The 20,922-nt window shown below is 40.4% G+C and overlaps 3 protein-coding genes across 10 annotated transcripts; 2 read left to right on the top strand and 1 right to left on the bottom strand.

Moving 5' to 3' along the window:
• The first annotated feature begins 21 nt into the window (after positions 1–21).
• On the top strand, positions 22–6,658 carry LOC100119920 (calcium release-activated calcium channel protein 1). Its single transcript, XM_001603569.6, has 3 exons — positions 22–3,436; positions 3,670–4,101; positions 5,207–6,658. The coding sequence occupies exons 1-3, from the start codon at positions 3,254–3,256 to the stop codon at positions 5,696–5,698; spliced, it is 1,107 nt and encodes a 368-aa protein (XP_001603619.1). The 5' UTR covers positions 22–3,253; the 3' UTR covers positions 5,699–6,658.
• A 188-nt stretch (positions 6,659–6,846) lies between these two features.
• Positions 6,847–16,130, bottom strand: LOC100119886 (signal peptide peptidase-like 3). Of its 6 annotated transcripts, XR_512005.4 has the most exons (8): positions 15,675–16,130; positions 13,937–14,000; positions 13,708–13,855; positions 13,046–13,362; positions 12,453–12,796; positions 11,685–12,113; positions 11,425–11,599; positions 6,847–11,249 (listed from the first exon to the last, which is right to left on the bottom strand). XR_512005.4 is itself a non-coding variant. In XM_031926723.2 (7 exons), exons 3-7 carry the CDS (start codon positions 13,734–13,736, stop codon positions 11,531–11,533), a joined length of 1,188 nt encoding a protein of 395 aa, XP_031782583.1. In that variant the 5' UTR covers positions 13,737–13,855; positions 13,937–14,000; positions 15,649–16,130; the 3' UTR covers positions 6,847–11,530. The 6 variants fall into 6 exon arrangements, 5 of the variants coding, with proteins under 5 accessions (XP_031782583.1, XP_008203786.1, XP_003425799.1 ...); XM_031926723.2 differs by having other exon boundaries at positions 6,847–11,599; positions 15,649–16,130; XM_008205564.4 differs by having other exon boundaries at positions 6,847–11,599.
• A 1,609-nt stretch (positions 16,131–17,739) lies between these two features.
• LOC100118240 (SWI/SNF-related matrix-associated actin-dependent regulator of chromatin subfamily B member 1) lies at positions 17,740–20,601 on the top strand. Of its 3 annotated transcripts, XM_032598087.1 has the most exons (7): positions 18,023–18,277; positions 18,456–18,491; positions 18,608–19,091; positions 19,177–19,304; positions 19,388–19,700; positions 19,777–19,953; positions 20,025–20,601. In XM_032598087.1, the coding sequence occupies exons 3-7, from the start codon at positions 18,640–18,642 to the stop codon at positions 20,062–20,064; spliced, it is 1,110 nt and encodes a 369-aa protein (XP_032453978.1). In that variant the 5' UTR covers positions 18,023–18,277; positions 18,456–18,491; positions 18,608–18,639; the 3' UTR covers positions 20,065–20,601. The 3 variants fall into 3 exon arrangements, with proteins under 3 accessions (XP_031782585.1, XP_008203783.1, XP_032453978.1); XM_031926725.1 differs by lacking the exons at positions 18,023–18,277; positions 18,456–18,491 and adding an exon at positions 17,740–17,981; XM_008205561.4 differs by lacking the exon at positions 18,456–18,491 and having other exon boundaries at positions 17,984–18,277.
• Positions 20,602–20,922: the final 321 nt, after the last annotated feature.

Here is a 20,922-nt window from a genome sequence, read left to right as displayed (position 1 = left end):
CCTCGAGCGAAGGGGCACACGCGACGCCGCGACAAGGTCCTTTAAAAGGCTATATATGGCAGGCCGCGCTGCACATGGATTTGGCGGTGCGCTAGCGTCGGGATAGCAGGTGCTGGCGCAGATACAGAGCGTCGCCGATATCGGGTTGCCGTCGGCAGATAAGGCGTGCTTGATTAAGCGGCTCGGATCTTACGCGATTCCTTTTATCGGCGCTTTATACTCGTCATTGAAATTTATGGCCCGCGAAACGTCCAATCACGCCTGCGCGGCCCGCTGCGTCTTCAATGAAATGAGCTTTTTCTTATCGATGCGTTTCGTCGTGTTTATCCATCTCCCTTATCATCTCTCACCTCATTCCTTCCTGGATTTTCCCGAAAATTTTCCCGAAAATTTTCCCGAAAAAGCATAGACGGTAGACGAGGCACGTGCTCGCGCGCCGAGATACTCACGCTCGGCCGATTGCGCAACGACCATAAATTAGAGTCGCGAGCGCGGCGGCAAGAGCAACAAAGCGCGCATCCTCGATATAGCCGAGCGCGGATAGTGATAAACGCTCCACGGGGAATTCTTTTCTCTTTTTTCTCGCAGAACCGCGCGCATTACCCTCCGTGGCGTCAGCGAATAAAAGTAGGTGTCATAAGTGACTTTTAACGAATTATCGGCTTTCCGCTCGATCTACGGCTTTTTTGCCGCTAATCGCATATACGGCGCGGCTCGAGTCGATTGCTGTTTTTTTTTCTCTTCGATCGCGGCGCAGCCCACACTTATCGCTTTTTTCGAGTTAGCTTCGCGCCGATCTCGATAATATACGAACTCCGTTGGGAATTTGAATGGATTTCATTCTATATATATATATATACTGCGCGACGGTGTAAACATTCAATCCTCGCGCAGTTACACTATGACGAAACGGAAATTTTTCCACTGCGTCGCGTCCACGGTTTGCGCATGGTCCGCTTATATTTTTTCAGCTAGCGCGCGGATCGCGTTCCCGGGAAAAATTAAAAATAATCATCCCGGCGCGCGGAAATTAGTCGCAGAGAAATAACGAGGCCCTCGCCCGTAGGTTTGAAAAAGATGTCGCGACTCGAATAACAATGACATAATGAACTTTGAAATCACTTCATCAAAATTAGCGACACATTTATAAAGGATAATCCGTTGTGAGTTGCGCAATTACCGGCCCGCGGTGGCCACGGTAAAAATGTGTAACGGAAGCGAACAATAAACTTTATCCCCTCGCATGATCGAGAGACTCCGCGAGAGCTCGTTATAAGTATAGGCAGCAAATATTTGCCTTAATAATTGTTCTGACGCGCAGATACCGCCGCGCCGGCGCAGGTGGACACATCCTGTTTGCCATTTGCGCTCGTTATAATGTTTAGCGAGGATTTTAGCGGACGCCTCTATTGTTTTGTGCATTAGCGCTGATAATTCGCTGATCAAATGACGGGCTTTCCGCTATCGCTCGCCGCATCTCTCTCTCACTCTCTCAATCGGCGATTCATCGATATTTTTTCTCCTCCGCATCATCGGCCCCGCGTTTTCCTGTTTCCTGCCGGGGGATTACTCTGATTTGGGTTCTTGCGGTATGCGAGATGTATTTTCGAGAGATTTTTTCCCGTTGAAAATTGCGAATTTCAATGACACAGTGCGTCGAGCGTCTTCGGAAAAAACGGTGTCGGCAATTTGTCAGCGGCGATTGTTTGCATGACGCGCTGGCGTTTCTAATGTGCCGAGGTTTGCTCTACGAGTGCTTTTACAAGTGTTTCAATTTCAATATGACAGCGATACATGTTATTTTTTTTTTTTTTTTTTAATAATTAGTTATCCAATTTTTCGCTCCAGCGAAATACAGGATGAAATCCGGAAACAATTAGTTGTGCGAGCCGAGGGTTTTTTCGTCTGTTTACTCATATATCGACGATGCGCGCGGTCTCGGCAATGAATTATGCCGGCTCTATGATCGGTCGAAAATAGCGCTGCGGAGTCGCCAATCAGCGAAACGGCTCGAATAATGAAATAATCCGTGACACGATGGATTTAATTGTCGTTCCGAGAAAACAGAGCGGGGCATACCTAGTTATTGCCATCCGTGATTCATAAATCCTTTGTGCCACTAGGTATATTCTTTCGGTTGCGTGCGTGTAAGCTGGAGTAATAAAAATTTTTCCAAAACCGAGCAAATATAGCGGCTCGACGCGCGTATTTATACTTGGTTTAAGTAGAACGAGTCGGCTGCGATAAGAGGCCGTCCAGATTAGTTTCCATCAGCAGAGATTTCCCTCACTCGCCGTTAAATCCGAAAGCTGCTCGGCGAGTGACATCGTCTCTGCTATACAGCCGCCTAAATTTTCCGCTCGAGAGAGAGAGGAGAGATGGAGAAAAAGTCATGGCGATCGGTCGGCTTATCTACCGCCGGTCATCTTGGAAAGGCTCGCATTGTCCGCATAGTCGAGAAGCGACTTTTCGCCGTCTCGGACACACACGCAGCGCGCGAGAAGGTTTTACGCACACGCGGACCGACCGAGTCGCGCAGCCGGTTATTATGCATGTGCGCGGCGCTGATACGGGCCGAAGGTAATTCGTACTATTGTTATGATCGCGAGTGGTGCGCGCGCGCGTGTGGGTAGCTAGCGGTATACATACCAAGACTCGCCGCGGCGGCCCGACCGATCGCTCAGTCCTGCTGCGGAGTCGAGAGCGCCAACTCTCCTGTCGCGCCTTTTCCGCCCCGAGCTCGAGGGACAGCCGACAGGGACTTGCATAGGCTGCGCATCATCGGTCATCGTCGCCGGCGACTCGCGAGGATGATGCCGACTGCGAGGAGGCCGCGAGTCGAGCGGCCCTAGGCTGCTCGGACCCGGGCGCAACTCGAAGAGGAGGCCAGGACTTTTCTTCCTTCGCCGCGCTGCCGCCGCCGCCGGTTACATAAAAAATTCATCCGCGTGACGCAACGCTCGCGAAATCGAGGAGAGGAAGAGTGCGTTTCTGATAAAGCTCGGCAACGATGCTGCGGGCCGCGAAGAAGAACCGGCGATCCCTCGACGACGACTACGACGACGCAGGAGACGCGACGATCGCCGACTCTGTGTGTGCGTGCGCGTGGGCGTCTGCGCGCGCGTCTGCAGATAATAAAGATATCCAGGGGGTCTAGTTCGACGAGAACCGAGCGGAGCAAACACGCGCACGGGGCGTTGCACCTGCTTGCGGCGATAACTGGCGGATCAACAGGTGCGGGGACTGCCTCGAGATGAGCAACAACAGCAACAACGGCAGCAGCGCTCAGCTCGACGGCGCCGAGCCGTCGGAGAAAGCGGGCAAGCGGCCGAGCGCCAAGTCGCTCAACTCGAAGGTGGCCTCCGTCGAGGATTTGCTGCCGAGCCGGTCCAGCAAGTCCACGCAGATCGACGCCTCCGCTTGGAGGTTTCAAACGGTAAGCGCGCGAGCGAAGGATGAAATTACTCCGGCGTGCAGAGGCGCGCGAATTTATAATCGAATTTCATTTTTCTCAATTACTTCCCAATGACGGGCAAAACTCGGCTCGGCTTGCGCGGCACGCAGATGACTCGCATCTCTCTCGTGCGATGTAATAATTCCTTATCCACCGGAGTGATTCATGCTTTTTGCATAGTCGAACTTTAGAGATAACCGATGCAACCCTTACAGCGAACCCGGCCCACGTCGATGGGCCAGCTCTCGCGTCACAGCCAGTTCAGCGAGCTGAGCTACGCGAACTACAACAGCAGCGGCGGCGGCGGCGGCGGCGGCAGCCCGAGCTACAGCTTCTCCACTACGCAGAGCGAGATGGTGCTGGCGCCTCCGCCGTCGCGTCAGCGCCTTCCCAACAACCAGCCGAGCCGCTACACGGCCCTCGACATGCCGAGGGTGCTGCCTTCGGGCGTATCCGCCTCCGGGGGCAACTGCTGCTGCAGCTGCGCCTGCAAGGCCGGCGGACCGAACCTGGGGCCCAGCACCGCCCACACGAGCCCGGAGAACCAGGACGGACCCGAGGGCCTGTCCTGGAGGAGGCTGCACATGAGCAGGGCCAAACTCAAGGCCACTGCCACGACGTCCGAGCTGCTCAGCGGTTTTGCCATGGTGAGCTTCTCTAAACACGTGCCTATATAGGACGGAACACAAATATTTATGTATATACTGTCTGCACCGTGAAAAGGCGTAATCTATGCTGGACGATTAGCTTCGACAAAAGAAGCCGAATTGGTGAATTAGTTTGTCGCATAAAGAAATAATCTTTACGACTGCAATGCTAGTTGCATAATGCGGCGCGGACTCGAATCTATAAGATGTGTTATTTTCAAAGGATATTCTATCCATTGCGATACGAGAATAGTAGAATTTTGTACTCACGCGCATAACGGTTACGAATTTTTAATTCTCCCGCGGCAAATTTTTTAACGAGCCTGTGCATTTCTAATGAGTTTTTTTCAATATTCATTAGAAAAACAAGTTGGTTAACTCTGAATCGAGGGGGTCATTTGAATGAGAATAAGTAGGCTTCAATGAAGCATCGAGTGCTTGCGCGTAATCGTTTAAGATTCAGAAAAAATAACTGGCCTTTCAAAATTCCATCCTAATGAGCATCGCACGGGACGCTCGTTGTAGATCCTGGAAACGAGCGCTTTTGCCGAGTTTCGAAGCCAATTATACAGAAACACGATACAGCCAGTGCAGGGCGTACCTATCCGCACAGGCGCATTATGCAAAGCCTTTAGATCGCCGAGGCTAGAAAATATTTCAACTTGACTTCGTGGTGCATCGTGATTACCCAAGGCTCCTGAAATCATTAAGCCGATGCGCGCCTATGACAATTCCGCCGATCTTTCGTATCGTCGCATCTCGCGAATTACGTAAACAAGTACCTCTATGAAAGTGCTTCGGAAATGAAAATTGCACAAGCTTTTGCAAAAATTCTGAGCGGAAAAGTTGAGATGAAGCGCGCCACTAAAAGTCGTCGATTTTCTAAGCCAGACAGAAGATTCAGAATCGTTTCGCGAGAGCTTGAAACGGTATTGCTCAACAATACGTGCATTAGCGTAGTCCGCCTATGCTCTACAGACCTATCTACTTATACATTGTGTCATCGATGCTCGTATACGCGCGCACGTCATCCAAACTTGGATCCAAGTTCTTCCGACTTTCTTCGGGTTTATGGAAATATTAAAAAAATGCGCTTCTCACTCAGGTGGCCATGGTGGAGCTCCAAATAAACGAGCCGACGGCTGTGCCCGAGTGGCTCTTCGTCATGTTCGCCGTCTGCACGACGGTCCTGGTCTCCGTCCACATCTTCGCCCTGATGATAAGCACGTACCTGCTGCCGAACGTCGAGGCGATCAGCAAATTGCAAGTGTCCCGGTTGGTGACCGAGTCGCCGCACGAGCGGATGCGCGGCTTCATCGAGCTCGCCTGGGCCTTCTCCACTGTCCTCGGACTCTTCCTCTTCCTCGTCGAGGTCGCCATACTCTGCTGGGTCAAGTTCTGGGACTACTCGTTCACAGCTGCCACCGCCAGCACCGTCATCGTCATTCCCGTTCTCATAGTCTTCATCGCGTTCGCGGTGCACTTCTACCACTCGCTCGTCGTCTACAAGTGCGAGGCCTCGGTCAGCGACATGAAGGAGCTCGAGAATATCAAGAGGAACCTGGATAACGCGTCCTTGGGACACAGCAGGGTGTGAGAGACTTTCGGCATACCTGTACAGTGTCCGGCGCCGTTGAGTGTGCTCTGTCGACATTATTTTGTATAACGTTTCTTTTTATAATGAAAGTGCAACGAAGGTATGTAGGTTTTTTACCGAACGCTTTCTGCACGTGTGACACGAATTTACAGATAAAATGCCAAGTGTATACTTAAGGCTAGAACGTGGCCGTTATGTATCGCGAAAAAGAGACTTTGTTCCTTTTACTCTGCCGATGCTTCCAGTCACCAAGTGACATGTTGGTGTCACACGCAAAACAATCGTAATAAAGAATTCCAACGAGACTCGGCCTGTTCAAAATTAGTAACGATTAGCTGACACAATTTTAATGACTATATTCGGATCTATTCAGCACACACCCCAACGTTCAAGACCAATTATAAGGATTCTCATATGTTCAAAAAACTTCAAGCATAATAATATGACTTTGCTGTAGTCGCGGGAAATTGATGAATAACGAAAGCGTCGCTATTCCACGAGAGGAAAATAAAAACGATGCTTTTACAATTTCTATAAGTACTGAGAAACTCTTTGATAAACATATCGTGCGTTGGTCGCTATTTTTAATTATGACTCTTGAACTATAATGGATATCTAATTATAGGCTTGATCAAATAGCTTCTAAGAGCAATGTTACTCGAAAGCGCTAGAACATAGAAATAAAAATTGGTTAACATGATTGTGTTCAAGTACTTATGAGCAAGATTCAATCTTGAAAAAAAAACTCAATTCATACTTGCATTTCTCTTCGCCGTGTTTCTCTATAACATCTGAAGAAGGAAAGTCATATTTTCGATTTCATAATATTGTAAAGACTTATAACTTGTAAAATATATCGAAGAATCAGCTTTAAATACAAGTGTACATTCAACACATATAAATTGTATAATATAGTATGAGAAATTTGAATAACTATTTAAATGAAGAAAGTCTCGACAACGGCTATTGTTTCGTTATTTACAATATCCCCCTCATCATATATAGAAAGTTTTATTTTTAAAGGTATACGTGTCACGACTTATGACTTCTGAAATTACGAAGCCAAGTATGGCACCAGTAAATAGTCTGGATTGACGCAGGTTTCAAAGCGTATGTATATTACAACACACGAAATAAATAATCACTCATTTTGCATTTTGAACACGTCCTCCCGGTCAAAGTGTTTGCTGGGGAGGTCGCGCCATTTATTATTACTTTTTTTATTACATATAAAAATGTACAGGGCTGTACACATGCAAGTCCATAATTGCAGCGATACAAGCAAAGTGCTCTTACATTAATTATTATATTAGTTTTTCAATAATTAATTGTATCCTTGTTTTTAAGACGCAACACTTTATCCTTCCTATCAAACCTGTTCTTGTCAAGTTTTTTTTTTCATTTTATCACAGGTCGTAGCTGTAATCATATAGGGTCTTTAAGTAAGTTAGGTTTTCCTTTTTCTGAGTTTTCTCTTTTATTTTAATATTCTATCTGTAAACGAAAACTTGATTAAACAACGAAACGCAGTGTTGAGACAAATGGAGTTTCTGCAGGGGAGAACTGGAATGAGTGGAAATACAAACAAAGCAATAGAAAATTACACGTTTTTACTTTTTAGATTAATTTAGAAGATAATCGATCAGACAATATATAAACGACATTGAAATCAAGGTTTCAATTTTAATGAAATAATTAAACGTATCACAAGCCTTTCGTAAGAAATTGCATCTTTCAATGTCGAATAAAAATCCGCTCACTCGAGTTCTTTCTGAGAATTTTGACGTTAAAGAAATATATTAATATCGACGATTTATTACTATATCTCCCCCCTCCCTCCCCTAAATACAAAGAGTTTAAAAATCTCGCTACGCTTTCTCGGTTACTTCAATAAAAATTTTCATTCAGCTACAATCGTACTTCGCTCCTTTTTTTATCTATATACTTTACGAACTTAGAAATTTAAAGAGAACACAAACATAAGATTTCATCGCTTTTTCTTTTATTTATATATATAATGTATATATATATATACGCATTGGGTAAAGGATTTTCTCTACGGGCGGCTCTTTGTACAAAAGCAACTAGTTTTTAAATGTTTTATCCACGCGATGAACAGACAGTATTTACAACTTAGCAAAGTAAATTATATACCCTATGCGATGAAACGTGCCATGGTCATACATCCAATTATAAACGATAACACTATATATATTTATAAATATATGTGATTGCTGTGTATGTATGTATATATAATTATCTCATCAGTTCATTGTTCGCGACGCTTTTAATGACAGGACAGTTTAATGGAAAAAAAATGGCTCATCTGGCAGTTTTGACAAAAACACACACATATATGTATATATATATTCCTCTTGACTTATTGCGTATAATCAAAACACTAAGTCTTTTTCGCTATTATAAATACGCATACAATAAAAGCACGACGCATTTATCCGACAGGTTCAGTCGGTTCAAATAAAACGTATTAATTGTCGTTTGAAATATAATAATAAAATAGCTTGTGCTATGGACGGGAAATTATAAAGAGGGAAGAGTTTGCATGACCGAAGCACAAAAGAACGAAGTACTACTACTGCTGCTCTACAACAGGGTATAGCAGTGTAATTGTCTATGATTTCTCTCTCTCTCTCTCTCTCTCTCTCTCTCTCTCTCTCTCTCTCTCTCTCTCTCCCTCTCTCTCTCTCTCTTAGAACCGTTAACGTTTTGTTATTAATTTCAACATCTGTCGGCATGCACAATACAAAATTCGTGATTGTTTAAGGACATAAGAGTTTCCTGAATAGCAAAAAAATGATTCTTAAACTACAAATTTACTCGATTGTTGACTCATTTTCTTAAATAATTGATTTCACTGAATTTATATACTTTCAAATTGTTTAAAGTCTACTTGAATTATTCAAATTACTGAAAAGTACGCATGTCCCATTTGTAATGTAACGTTTGGAGCGTGTTATACTTTGTATACTAATTTAAATATTGTAGTATCAAGCATCTTTGCGTTGTGCACTTCACAAGTACAATTTATTTAAGTATTATAGCCATTATAAAGATATGTATTTTTTGCACAGTAGAAAGATATAGTGTTTAAGTGATTAAATGATACAGGTTTTTCTCAAAATATTCACAAAGATGCTTCATACTAAACTCAGATACATAGTTGCAAATATTAATATGAAATTCTTTCACGTTCAAGTTTAAGCCAATTTGAATAATAAGTTTAAATGAACAATATTTTATTATACCGACTGGAACAACTGTGTACCCATTGCTTTATTATGATATACATTCATAAAGAGAATCACGATTACGCGATATTGGGAAGTAGAGAAATTTAATAACAAACGTTGATGGTGTACAGTAGTTTATCGCAGAACAAACATGGAAAGCCTCGAGACCTATAATTCATTATATTTGTTTTATTTTTTTCTAGAAACGATTGCACGTATTTATTTTTAATCAGTGTCCCATTTTAATTATCTCATCTGTCTATATTCTTACAATAATCTATATGGTACAGTAATATATAAAATGACGTACGAATCACTCCGAAATAACCATAAGCTAACTCTTTTATACAAACTCATACTATTTATATTATAATCATAAAAACCCATTGTTAGAGTAATGTACTACAATGATTATTAAAAGAAAATTGCAATGAAATTAGTCGAGTGAAAATTTAATTGCGGTTTGGTTGGCAAACATTGGCCTTTCTATGTTCTTTCATTTCAATTTTAGGCGATAGCACCTTTCGTTTATTTATTTATTTATTTGTCTATGAACCATGCTTTTTAATATTAAGTCCATCCAGTTTTTATAGATTCTGCATTAGTAACAAATATTCCGTTTACTAAACAATAAAATATAACATTTTTTCTATACTTAGATAGGAGTTTAATATTCTTACTTTAAGAACTTATACAAGTGAGCAACAATTTTCTATATAAAACTGTCGAAAGGTGCGTGCGTCTATTAGTATTATTTTTTCTCATTTTTAATTTGTTCATTCAGTCTTACACTTTAATAAAATACAAAGTCTTCAAGATGGCCCATCCATAGCAAGAGCTCAATAAAGCTTATCCATTAATGCTGGCTACTACGTTTTCCCTTGCGACCGATTACAAGAATAAAGTGATCTTTTCTTTATACTGAATCGCAAGCAAACGAATCTCGCTGATGCAAAACTTGAATTCTCTTAAAAAATGTACTTTTATATTCTTTTGCTTCATAATCTTTCATTAATCAAAGTAAAATTACAATTGGAAACTAATAATTCGTTCAGTCAATTTTTAAAAACAATTATTCTCATGCATCATCTTAATAACAAACAATCCCTGCTACGATATAGAGTCACATAGTATGTACAGTATTTCATTTGTCTTGTTCCATAGTTTAATTTTTGTATAATATAACCAAGTCAAGAATTGTCTAATTTTATAGAGAAATAAAAGATAACGTAGGGACTTAGTGATAGAGATTTTGAACTAGAATTTGATAGTGAAAATCTTAAATACCAACGATATAATATGTACTAAATTACCGGTTTTATAAAATTATTACGTCATTACTCGTATGAACTTTGTAGTTTTTTTTTCATGTCATTTTATCAATACAAAGTTGATACTCCAACCACGAATAATTTTACATGCCCATGTATAAAACTATACACAGGTTGATTTTACCGGGCTGTTTCTTTGTTATATAAGATTCTCTACGAGTGCATCGTCATTCGCTACGTCTTTAAATGAAGTGACAATCTCATATTTTAATTTCATTTGTCTTTAAATACGCCATTGAAGAAATTACGTAGTATGAAATTACTTGTTTAAATTGACACGAGAACGTTAATCATTTTACAATTCTAGATTTGTTCGTTTGATTCCACTAAACGAAAGTGAATACTAGTAGACGAAGCTTATAATTTAATTTTTATAAATAAAAACTATGTTGATGCGCTTTTACGCAACCCGTTGTTGTTTATAATTTTACAAAAAGCATTCGGTGCTGTAAGTAAAACGGAATCTATTTCTAATCATGAAAAGTATTTTACACGTTTTTGACACATTCATCACTACTTTCCTCTCCATCGCACTATTTAAACTCGGCAGAAAAGTAAGTTAAAATTGTCGTGTGATGCCATGTAATATAAGATTAATTAAAAAAAATCGCAAAAAAAAAACGGATACCAATTAAGTTATTACGAATAAATTTAATACATTAACTATATTTTCATATAGCTACATTATACATTTAAGGTATATTTTACGTAATATACCTTAAAATTCAATGTTTACTATGCGACACATATCACTGTATATACATATACAAACAGATCTGTAACATTGTTTACTTAGCCATTCTTTGACCAAAATTGATTTTAGTTACTTTCCTTTTTTCGTAATAATCTCAGGTCTAATTGCACAAAAAATGAAAGTAGTATTTTATAATAAAAGCGAGATTCAATCACACGACTATCTTTCCTTACGGGTCCTCCGACAGTTAAATAAGTTTCTTCATTGCGAAGTGTCTGAAAAAAATCGAACATGCAGTTTGCATTGCTTTTCCCGTATTAATAACGGATCAAAAACAAATTGATTGGAAAATAAAAAACAATGCATTACGCGGTATACACGCAACGCTGAAAACTGCTTGTTGACACGGTGGATGTATACTTCAGGAATCTCGAACGAAAATTTACTTACATGTAAAGTAACCGTAAGAATCGGAGAAAACCAATTGTTCGTCGAGTATGATCTCTCTGGTAAGACGCATCAGCTCTGACTGAGCGTAGAAGCTCGTAGATAGCTGTCAAACTTCCAGATGCTTTGACTGTTGCTGTACTATAAATGGCTCACTCCACATACGACGCAAGTCTCCCTGTAAAATTGTTCATTCAATATTTTCAATAAAATTTTAATATACAAGACTAATTAATAACATTATAAAGCAGATATAAACAAACCTTTAGATACGCCATGGTGAGTAAGGGTAGCAGCGTGAAGGGCACGAGGTAAAGAAGAGCCGGCTGGGCAGCTTTGAATACCTCAGAGCTCACAGTCGCCGTGAGCAGACCCAAAAAGTATCCGATGAGCGAGCAGTGGAAGTAGGTTATACGATTCAAGTGCCGGGGTGGCGGGACTCCGGCTTCACATCCACCCGGCAGTGGCTGAGATTTTTTGTAAGCGTCGTAGCGTAGTACAAAACATAGTAGCAAGCCTGGCATTACGACGTCGCCGAGGCCGAGCATCGAGAAGTGACCAGCCCGATGCATCGACGGGAACACTAGTTTGCCAGGCAGCGAGAGTTTTGGAGCTTCGCGTGCTACACTACCACCCAGGTGTAGCCGTCGCGCAACCAGACCTACAGGATTATCGGCTGGGCGCGTTGCCACCTGTACAACACAAATAATCAATAATTCTTAATATATTTTTAGTAATGCATAAGTTAGGATATTTCTTAAATTACTATAAAAATATTAATATTGACATTGAATAATAAAAGCTTGTTTTATTATTATTTTTTTTTTTTACATTAGCATCTTTATAAGCTACTTTCGTCTCACCGATCTTGACACTATCTGCTTTTCAACAAATGTAGGCCAAGAGCGGCGAAACAACGCTTTAAATTTCCTTATTAGAAAAGCCAATGATTAATCAAACGTCTTCACAGCTTACATATTATTTGACTGCATAAAACTTATAATTTAATAGTAACAAAAACAATACCTTACCTTAACCATAACGTTAGTGCTGAATATGTACGATGAAAAGAAAACCCAGAAAACGTCGTAGATTAGGAGACCGGTGAGCAGAAGTGTGGATACCTTAAGACTAGGTAACCGAACGAAAGCTATAAAGGCAACGCACAGCCCCATACCCATCGCGTCCATAAGAAGCCAGTGCCCGGTCAGCACCCAGATACAGACTATGCTCACGCTAAGGGAGAACGAAAGGAGTTCGGCACCCGTGAACCGTCCGCACACTCCGAACGATATCTTGTTGCCATCGGTGCACGGCCTGATAATATACTGACACATAGGCAGTAAGAGGAATGCCAGTGCTACCGTCGCCATTACTGTAATGAAAAAGTTAAAGAAAAATAAATATAGGTTATAAGAAACATGTTTTAAATTGAATTAAAGATTTTATACATATATGTACAGAAATTTGTATCTGCAAAAGTAATTTAGATACTAATTTCAATAACGTAAAATCGCACGGTAACCGTTAATACTTATCAAAACGTAATGATATTGATTGCGTGATTTTATTTTTACTAATAGTTACTACAAATAAAATTGTACAGTAATTAGCAAAAACTTACTGGCTGTGCAAATAGCAAATAGCATTTGCATACTGTCAAAGAAGAAAAACATGACAAGTAGCGATATGGAAGCACCAAGAGGTAGACAGAGAACGTGCATTGTATCTAAAGTCAGGATTCCTTTTCCCATAGGATTCTCTGAGGTTGCTGTAGCGCTATTACTTGTCATCCCTGTTAAGAGATTAGCGCGCTCCTTTTCTTTTTCTCTTTCTCTAGCTTCCTGTTCCATATTCAAGGATCGAAAGCTGCCATAAACGATCAGCAGGATTGATATCAAATAAGTGGATACGCTGGATGAATCCATTATGGTGTAGGCCCTGCAGATTAAAATGACAGAATTCAAATACTTAGATTTTCAAATGTTAATAATAATGAGATACATACATTACTATTTCAGATTCAAAGTGTATTTCTTTCAAAATGTGATACATGATGTTAACAAAAAAAAAAAAATTGAATAAAACTTCAATAGATTTGTATTGTACTATATTTTTATTATTGTTTTCTAACTATGGTTTGATATATTATATGGTACTAATGCTCAGACTTTTTTAAACTGATTCTATATCAGATATTTAAGTTTATCATGTGAAAGTTTCAATACTATCTTCTAAACCAATACAAGCAGAAGATAAGATTCTTGTTATCAAGAAAAAACTTACCACTGATAATCCACCTGATTGTTGGCCATGTTTGAGAAACCATATGGCCCTACCAGGTACCGCTATACAGTACTCCACATTTAGAGGCTGTAATGTATAATTTTCTTTCCCTTTTTCAAGCTACATTTGAAATCATCTACATTTGAACCTACAAGTTTAATTTATTACCATTATATAAACAATGCTTACATGCAATTATATTGGCATATAAGATTAGTGGGTAGCTTACCTTTTGAATGGAACATGCAGCATATCAGTAGAATTTTTAGGCCTTTACAGTCTTTGGTCACCACCTTTCAACAGTCAAGGTAATAACAGTTTGAAATATTTTAAAAAAAAGTGTAAGTGAAACTTTTCTTAAACTAACAAAAAATAAGAATATTTTACAAAGTGTAAACTCTACTTGTAAGCTCTCTAGCATTATATAAACACCCAAAAAACTTACTTGTCTATTTCTGTTTAAATTGACGATATCTATCTGCATACAAATATTTGCCCATTTCAAACGACATTCAGATAACCATGATTGCAAACCATAAACTTTTCATTCATTCCAGCATGAAATCCTGGGATATAAATAAAGAAACCTGCTACGATTGGTAATGTACTAAACCCAATCTCTGCCAGTTACTAATGTGCGAAGAATCACCGATTTTTAAAAGTAACCATCTTTCCAGCTCTTCTAAAAATCATTGACCTCTTATCTTTCTATTCTGTTTGTGTAATCATGTTTTACATTTATGCATAGAAGAGGTTTTAAAGATATTTTTCCCAGAAATATTATATTTTAAGAATCTTAAAGTTATCACAAAAATTTTAAATAATGTTTGTACCAACAACCGAAATCTAATCCATTTCTTCAATTATACATGTACATACCTGATCTTTATTTTATTACCTATTAAATGTCATTATCCTATAAACCTGTTAGAACCTATGCACTCTACCATTTTTTAAATTCTCCTATCGGAGTACCAGAAATGCTACTTAGCCACCTTCATTTTGGATCAATTTATTATTTAGAAATTGATGGTAGTCATAATTTGTTAGTCTGTATTAACAGCTAGTACTTAACAAACAAGCCTATTTGAACCAATGGACATGCATTCAACAAAACGACCCCTAGCTCTATTCAATTATTAAGCTCTTGACCTCTTTTAAGCCAATTAGAAAATATTTTGATACTCTCTTTTGATAAGTTTCCTAGCCACGACAGATCAATAATATCCTGACAAGTCCATTAATTTGAACACACTTTACCAGGGAAGACAATGGAGGAAACTCCAAGACGCTACAACCCCATAGCAAACAACTAAATCTTATCAATAATAAAAATAGAAAGTAAGAAAATAGCAGTACAAGCGACTCTACAATCCACTCTGCTCATGTCATTGGCAATCCCATTCTCGCGAGTTTCTCATTAATTTTCACGCAATAAAAACAAAACGGCCCAGCCACGGGAGCGTGGTCCTTCAGTGCGAAATGCGAATCCAGTCACACAGCGTTCGTCATACACGGCGTATAAGCGGCCAAGTGAGTAGGCAGGTATGCAGGTGTACATAGTACACTGGTGGCATATACCTATATGGGAGTCGAGTCGATCCTTCCTGCCAGCTCGCGGAGCTACTTTCACCTGAACTCTCGGGAGTGCCTTCTGTCTTTGCGACTGAAGCTCGAGCAAACGAACGGCTCGACAAGGACTCGAGGCGAGCTGGACATCGTCGCCGAGGCTCACTGAGGAGGCGGCTGCAGCTTGGCCAGCTCCATTTTGGTAAACACTGGGGTCACGTGACCATGCGCTCTCTCCCACTCGTTCTTTCTCTCTATCACATCACCCTATAGCCCACTATATGTATATACCTATAGAGGCTATATAACATCCAGCTATATACTCGGCGTACTCGAGCAGGTATATAGATATAGGTACACACATACACTTACAGGCACAGTGCAATGCACACTCTCACCGCTTTATCTGCCGAACTGAGGAGCCGCCAGCTTAGGCATCGTCCCCGAGAGCCGAACGCGTCCAAGCTCATCTACCCCAGCGAGTACAGGTCTACTTATGTCACGGCGGCGGCGGCGGCTGCGGCGATTACCTGGGCGATCCGAAGCTGCGACGGCGGCACCTCGTCGCTCTCCTTCTCATCTCGACGGCCCGTCGCTCAGACCTACGTCTATAGGTGGTTATGCACACCGACACTCGCGCACAGGCAGATAGAGTCTCGGGCTCGTCTGACCCGGGGATAAGCCACTGAGCCACAGCCGGGGCGGCCTCCGGGCGGACTATGACTTTGACGACGACGACGACGACGACTCCGAATTACGATGTCGAGAGAGACAGTCTGACGGGATGCGCTCAGTGCTGCTGCTGCTGCTGCGGCCGCCAGCTGCCTTCTGGACGCTCGCGCAGCTCTCCGCTATAGATACCTATACCGTATACGTTCCTCCGCTAGCTTCAAGACTCGCGAGTCGCGATATAGGTATAGAGGGAACTGCGGGAAGGGAGGATGCGAGAGGATGAGCCGAATAGCCGATGCAGTCAGCGGAGCAGTACTGTGTGTCTGTATTGTCGCTCTTTCTCTTGCGTGCAGGCGAGTGCGTGGCGGCCAATGGATGCCACTGCAGTTCGGACACGGCGAATTTCGAGTGCTTTTCTTTCTGTTTCGATCTTGCTCATATAAGCTGCATGTAGGGTGTGACTGACGGTATCGGTGATCGAGCGCCTGTGTTCTTTTCATATTGATTATTGATTCGTGGGAAATAGGGGCTGAGCGTGAATATTTTAACCGGGTTTTTAAGTATAGAATTTCCTTCGTTTGGATTAATTTCCGATAATAGATCGGCTATTTAAATTTTAACTTTTAACTTTTCCGAGGGCCGGCGCCCGTTCAATAACTTGAACAATTCAAAGCGCAATTATATATAATATATGCGCGTTGCAACTCGCGGATGAAAGAAAGGCGCAGGAACAATATATAAGAGTACGCTGTAGTCGCTGTACCATAGATTTTTATCTATTCTAAAGTAGCCGCGATAGCCTCTTTAGCATTTGGACTTTCAATTTACTTCTCAAAACTGCGTTGCGCAAGCGAAAACTGGAAAATGTGGCCGTCTCTCACTGGCGCATTTGCAATGCAATCGGTTAATCGTATTAATAGATGTAAAAAAAAAAAAAAAAAACGCAAATCGAAAGAAGCACACTGATACACGCCATACCATCGCGCAGCTAATCGCGTACGAGTACTTGCAACAATATCGCAACACTCGAGGACGAGAGATTAAAAAATCGAGAAAAGTATATAGTCTATAGCGGTTCTAAATCGAGCCGACGACACGCAATCGTTCTTATCAAAAGAGCCAACACTCGATCGCTCGATTGTATGACCTGCTACTCTTGAAATTTATTTCCTCTTATTTTACTTTCTTTCTCCCGGGCGGCTAATCCGTCTCCTTCCTTCCGCCCGTCTTTATCTCCCATCGGTTTAATTGCCCCGCCGCGCAACTCTTCAACCGTACTTGTAACGGGTGTTTCGATTTTTTTCCCCAACAAACGCCTTATATATTATGCGTTGCCTTGCGGCGAGTCATTTTTATGCGACGCGGCGCTAAGTAGGTTGATGCGCTTCGCTTTTTTGCTCTTTTGCCTTTTTCCAGTTCTCCGCGCCGGTTTTACATTCATTTCCGTTTATTTATGCATACAGGCGTCGGCGTATTTCATGCGGCGAATGCGCGCAATATAAATTGTACAAGTGCGCGCGCGCGAGATCGCGAGAAATTATAATGCATAACCTTTTTTAAATCTCTTGATCACGGCTATACTTTATCGCATAAATGAATAATATTTTAGGAAAAAATATAAGCGGTATATTTTTATGGATGATTATTATGATGAGAAGTGATGATGCTGAAAATGGAGATTGCTGCACAAAAAAAACGGAGCTTTTGGCATTTGCTCCGCTAATTAGAATAACGCCGCGCTTAGACGATAGAAAGTTGGCAATTCTGACGACGCGTTGTAAACATCAGTCCGCCATGCGCCTGCAGTGCCTGCCGCCGCGCGCTTTGGTCGTTGGCTGAATCACTGAAAAACACATAAGCACTTGCCGAGTTACCGATTGATTGAAATGCCAAAAGTGGGGTTAGAGTTTGCTATTGTGATTCGTGCGGACGCAATTCAACAGCTATTGTTTCGTCGTTGTTTTTCTTGATCGTTGGAGCTGCATTATCGCCTTGAAAAACTGCTCCGATTCCTGGGTGCACACAGACTCACGGTGAGTTCGCGAAGAAAACGTTTCGGTGCGAGGAAGAGTCGGACATCGATTGCCGCTGAAGCTGATGTATATGGATGCTCTATCAGTGTTTTGTTGACTCGAATGCGTTGTATTGTTGTATGGGTCGCAATTTTTGTGAATGCTAATGATTTCTCTTGTTTGTGAAAGTGTGCGAATACGTTTTTCCAAATTCGAGACCGTTCTTTGCGGAACTGCTAATTTTCATTCAAACAAAGCCGTGTATGGAGAAAAAATTGTAACTTGTGCCGATTTAATTACGTAGCTTGGATTTGTTGGTTTGTTGCTTCGTAAATCTATTCTTTTATTCGTTTTATTACTATTTTCTTTTTATTCAAGTAAATGCATTATCTCGAAAAGAATCAAAGAGTTCTTGGTAGTAAACTTGTAGAAAGCCACTGTAGAATTGTGTTAGTTTACATATGTTTATTTGCAAATTCATGTTCTTTTTACTAGTTAAACATCGTAAATCATTATGAAAATCTATTAAACGTGAGATATATTTTTGTACTTTATTAGTTGTTTTAATCTTATCTCGACTAGTTTTGAGGTTAGATTTTGCAGCTTCCATAAGTACAGATTTCATCAATTATCATAATTATTTTTAGATCGTGGGATTGCTTAGCTTGAAGCCTCAAAGATGGCTCTTAGAACATACGGAGATAAACCAATAAGTTTCCAAGTCGAAGAAAATGGAGAATACTACTGTATTGGTTCTGAAGTGGGCAATTACTTGCGCCTCTTCAGAGGTTCCCTGTACAAGCGGTATCCTGGCATGTACAGAAGGTCTATCACAAATGATGAAAGAAAGAAACTAGTCGAACTTGGTCTCAGTCAACACGTCCTAGCTTCCAGTGTTTCACTTTTGAGAGCTAGCGAAGTAGAAGATATTATCGAAGGGAATGACGAAAAATACAAAGCAGTGTCTGTACATTCGACAGAGCCACCTGCTCCAAGAGAAGGAAAAACCAAGAAACCTATGTCATGGGTTCCTAGTTTACCAAACAGTTCTCACTTGGATGCAGTACCTCAAGCAACCCCTATCAATAGAAACAGGGTACACAACAAAAAAGTCAGAACTTTTCCACTATGGTATGATTCATTTTTATTTATTTTATGATAAGCTAACATTTTTTATAATAAGATTTTTCACTAAGATCTCATTTTTCATTCGCAGCTATGACGATACAGATCCATCAGCAAATTTAGAAAATGCAGCACAGCATGAGGTTCTAGTTCCAATTCGATTAGATATGGAAATAGAAGGTCAAAAGTTAAGAGATACATTTACGTGGAATAAAAACGGTATAATATAAAAAAAATGCTTGATTTCTATTTGTTTTAAATAATTTTTTATATATAACTTAAAATTTTCATATTTATTGCAGAAAGTCTAATTACACCAGAACAGTTTGCAGAGGTACTCTGTGATGACTTGGATTTAAACCCATTGACCTTTGTTCCTGCAATAGCCCAAGCGATTCGACAGCAAATCGAAGCATTTCCTCAAGAAGCAATTTTAGAGGAAGCGTGTGATCAACGCGTTATTATTAAATTGAACATTCACGTGGGCAACACATCGTTAGTGGATCAAGTCGAGTGGGACATGTCCGAAAAAGAAAACAATCCCGAAAAATTTGCGATGAAACTTTGTGCTGAACTCGGTCTTGGTGGAGAATTTGTTACTGCTATTGCCTATAGGTATCTTCATGATAATCGCTATACTTTTTATCATTGATCGAAAATAAAAAAAAAATTAAAAAAAAATGTATTACAGTGTAAGAGGTCAATTATCCTGGCATCAGCGCACCTACGCGTTCTCCGAAGCACCACTGCCAACAGTTGAAGTACCCTTCAGACCACCTTCAGAGGCGGAATTGTGGGCCCCTTTCCTGGAGACGCTAACGGATGCAGAGATGGAAAAGAAAATCCGAGACCAAGACAGAAATACAAGGTATGCTTGCTATTGCTATACAATATTTATTGTAAGGAGTAAATCTTAATTACGATGTCAATTTGTTACAGACGAATGCGACGATTGGCGAATACAACACCTGGCTGGTAAAATTTGTGTAATACAACATTCGCTGTGGAAACTTCCATTATCAGTGTTAAGTAAAGATAGATCGGTTAGGTTTACGAACTACATGCTCTACTTTTTTTAAAACAGTGTGTACACGAAAATACTTTAGTATGACTTTGGATACGTTTTAAATAATGACAATTTAGTATTAGTAACAAGTCCAATAAAAAAAAAGACAGAAAGAGGCAATCATCTCAGAATCATTCGTTTTTTGTGCTCCATCACGTGTTTATGAAAAATTTCACTAAACCAAAAGTAAGTATATTATTTCCAATTGATAGTAAGCCCAATCTAATAAACATGGAGAATAATCGTATAATTATGTGTTGCAATGTAAAAAATTATTTTTACTGCATTTTTAGTATTACATTTTATAAATAAGGAAACTGTAAAAATAACTTTTTTCCATGAAAAAATACAAAGAATATGTTTTTCTTTATATTTATATATTTCTGTTAAATTCTACATATCTGAATAAATGTATTTTAAAAGAATAAATATGGATGGCATAAAGTTAAATTGAATCGTGAATTAAGTTACTTAACTTATGATAATTGTAAAGAAATTTTTGATCCACGCGCTGGTTTCAGAAAAACTTCGCATTTGTTGCTGTTTTCTAAGACACGCTTATCAATAATCCAATAACTCGAGACTCCTCGTGACTTACCGTCGGCTAATTTATCATTCAACGTTTGCTTTTCCATTCCAATCGGAACTTTTAAAAAGTTACGTAAATGTCTACGAGTGCGATACTTAATTTACTGACCACGTGTTAAGCCTTCGATTGTGATAGGGCAAGACGACAGACGGTGTTATCGAAATGCTTTATTAACATAAGCA

Source organism: Nasonia vitripennis, chromosome 3 (assembly GCF_009193385.2).
Source record: "Nasonia vitripennis strain AsymCx chromosome 3, Nvit_psr_1.1, whole genome shotgun sequence".
Classification (NCBI taxonomy): domain Eukaryota; kingdom Metazoa; phylum Arthropoda; class Insecta; order Hymenoptera; family Pteromalidae; genus Nasonia; species Nasonia vitripennis.
Note: the sequence above shows the minus strand (reverse complement) of the source record. Positions and strands in the feature narration are given on the sequence as shown.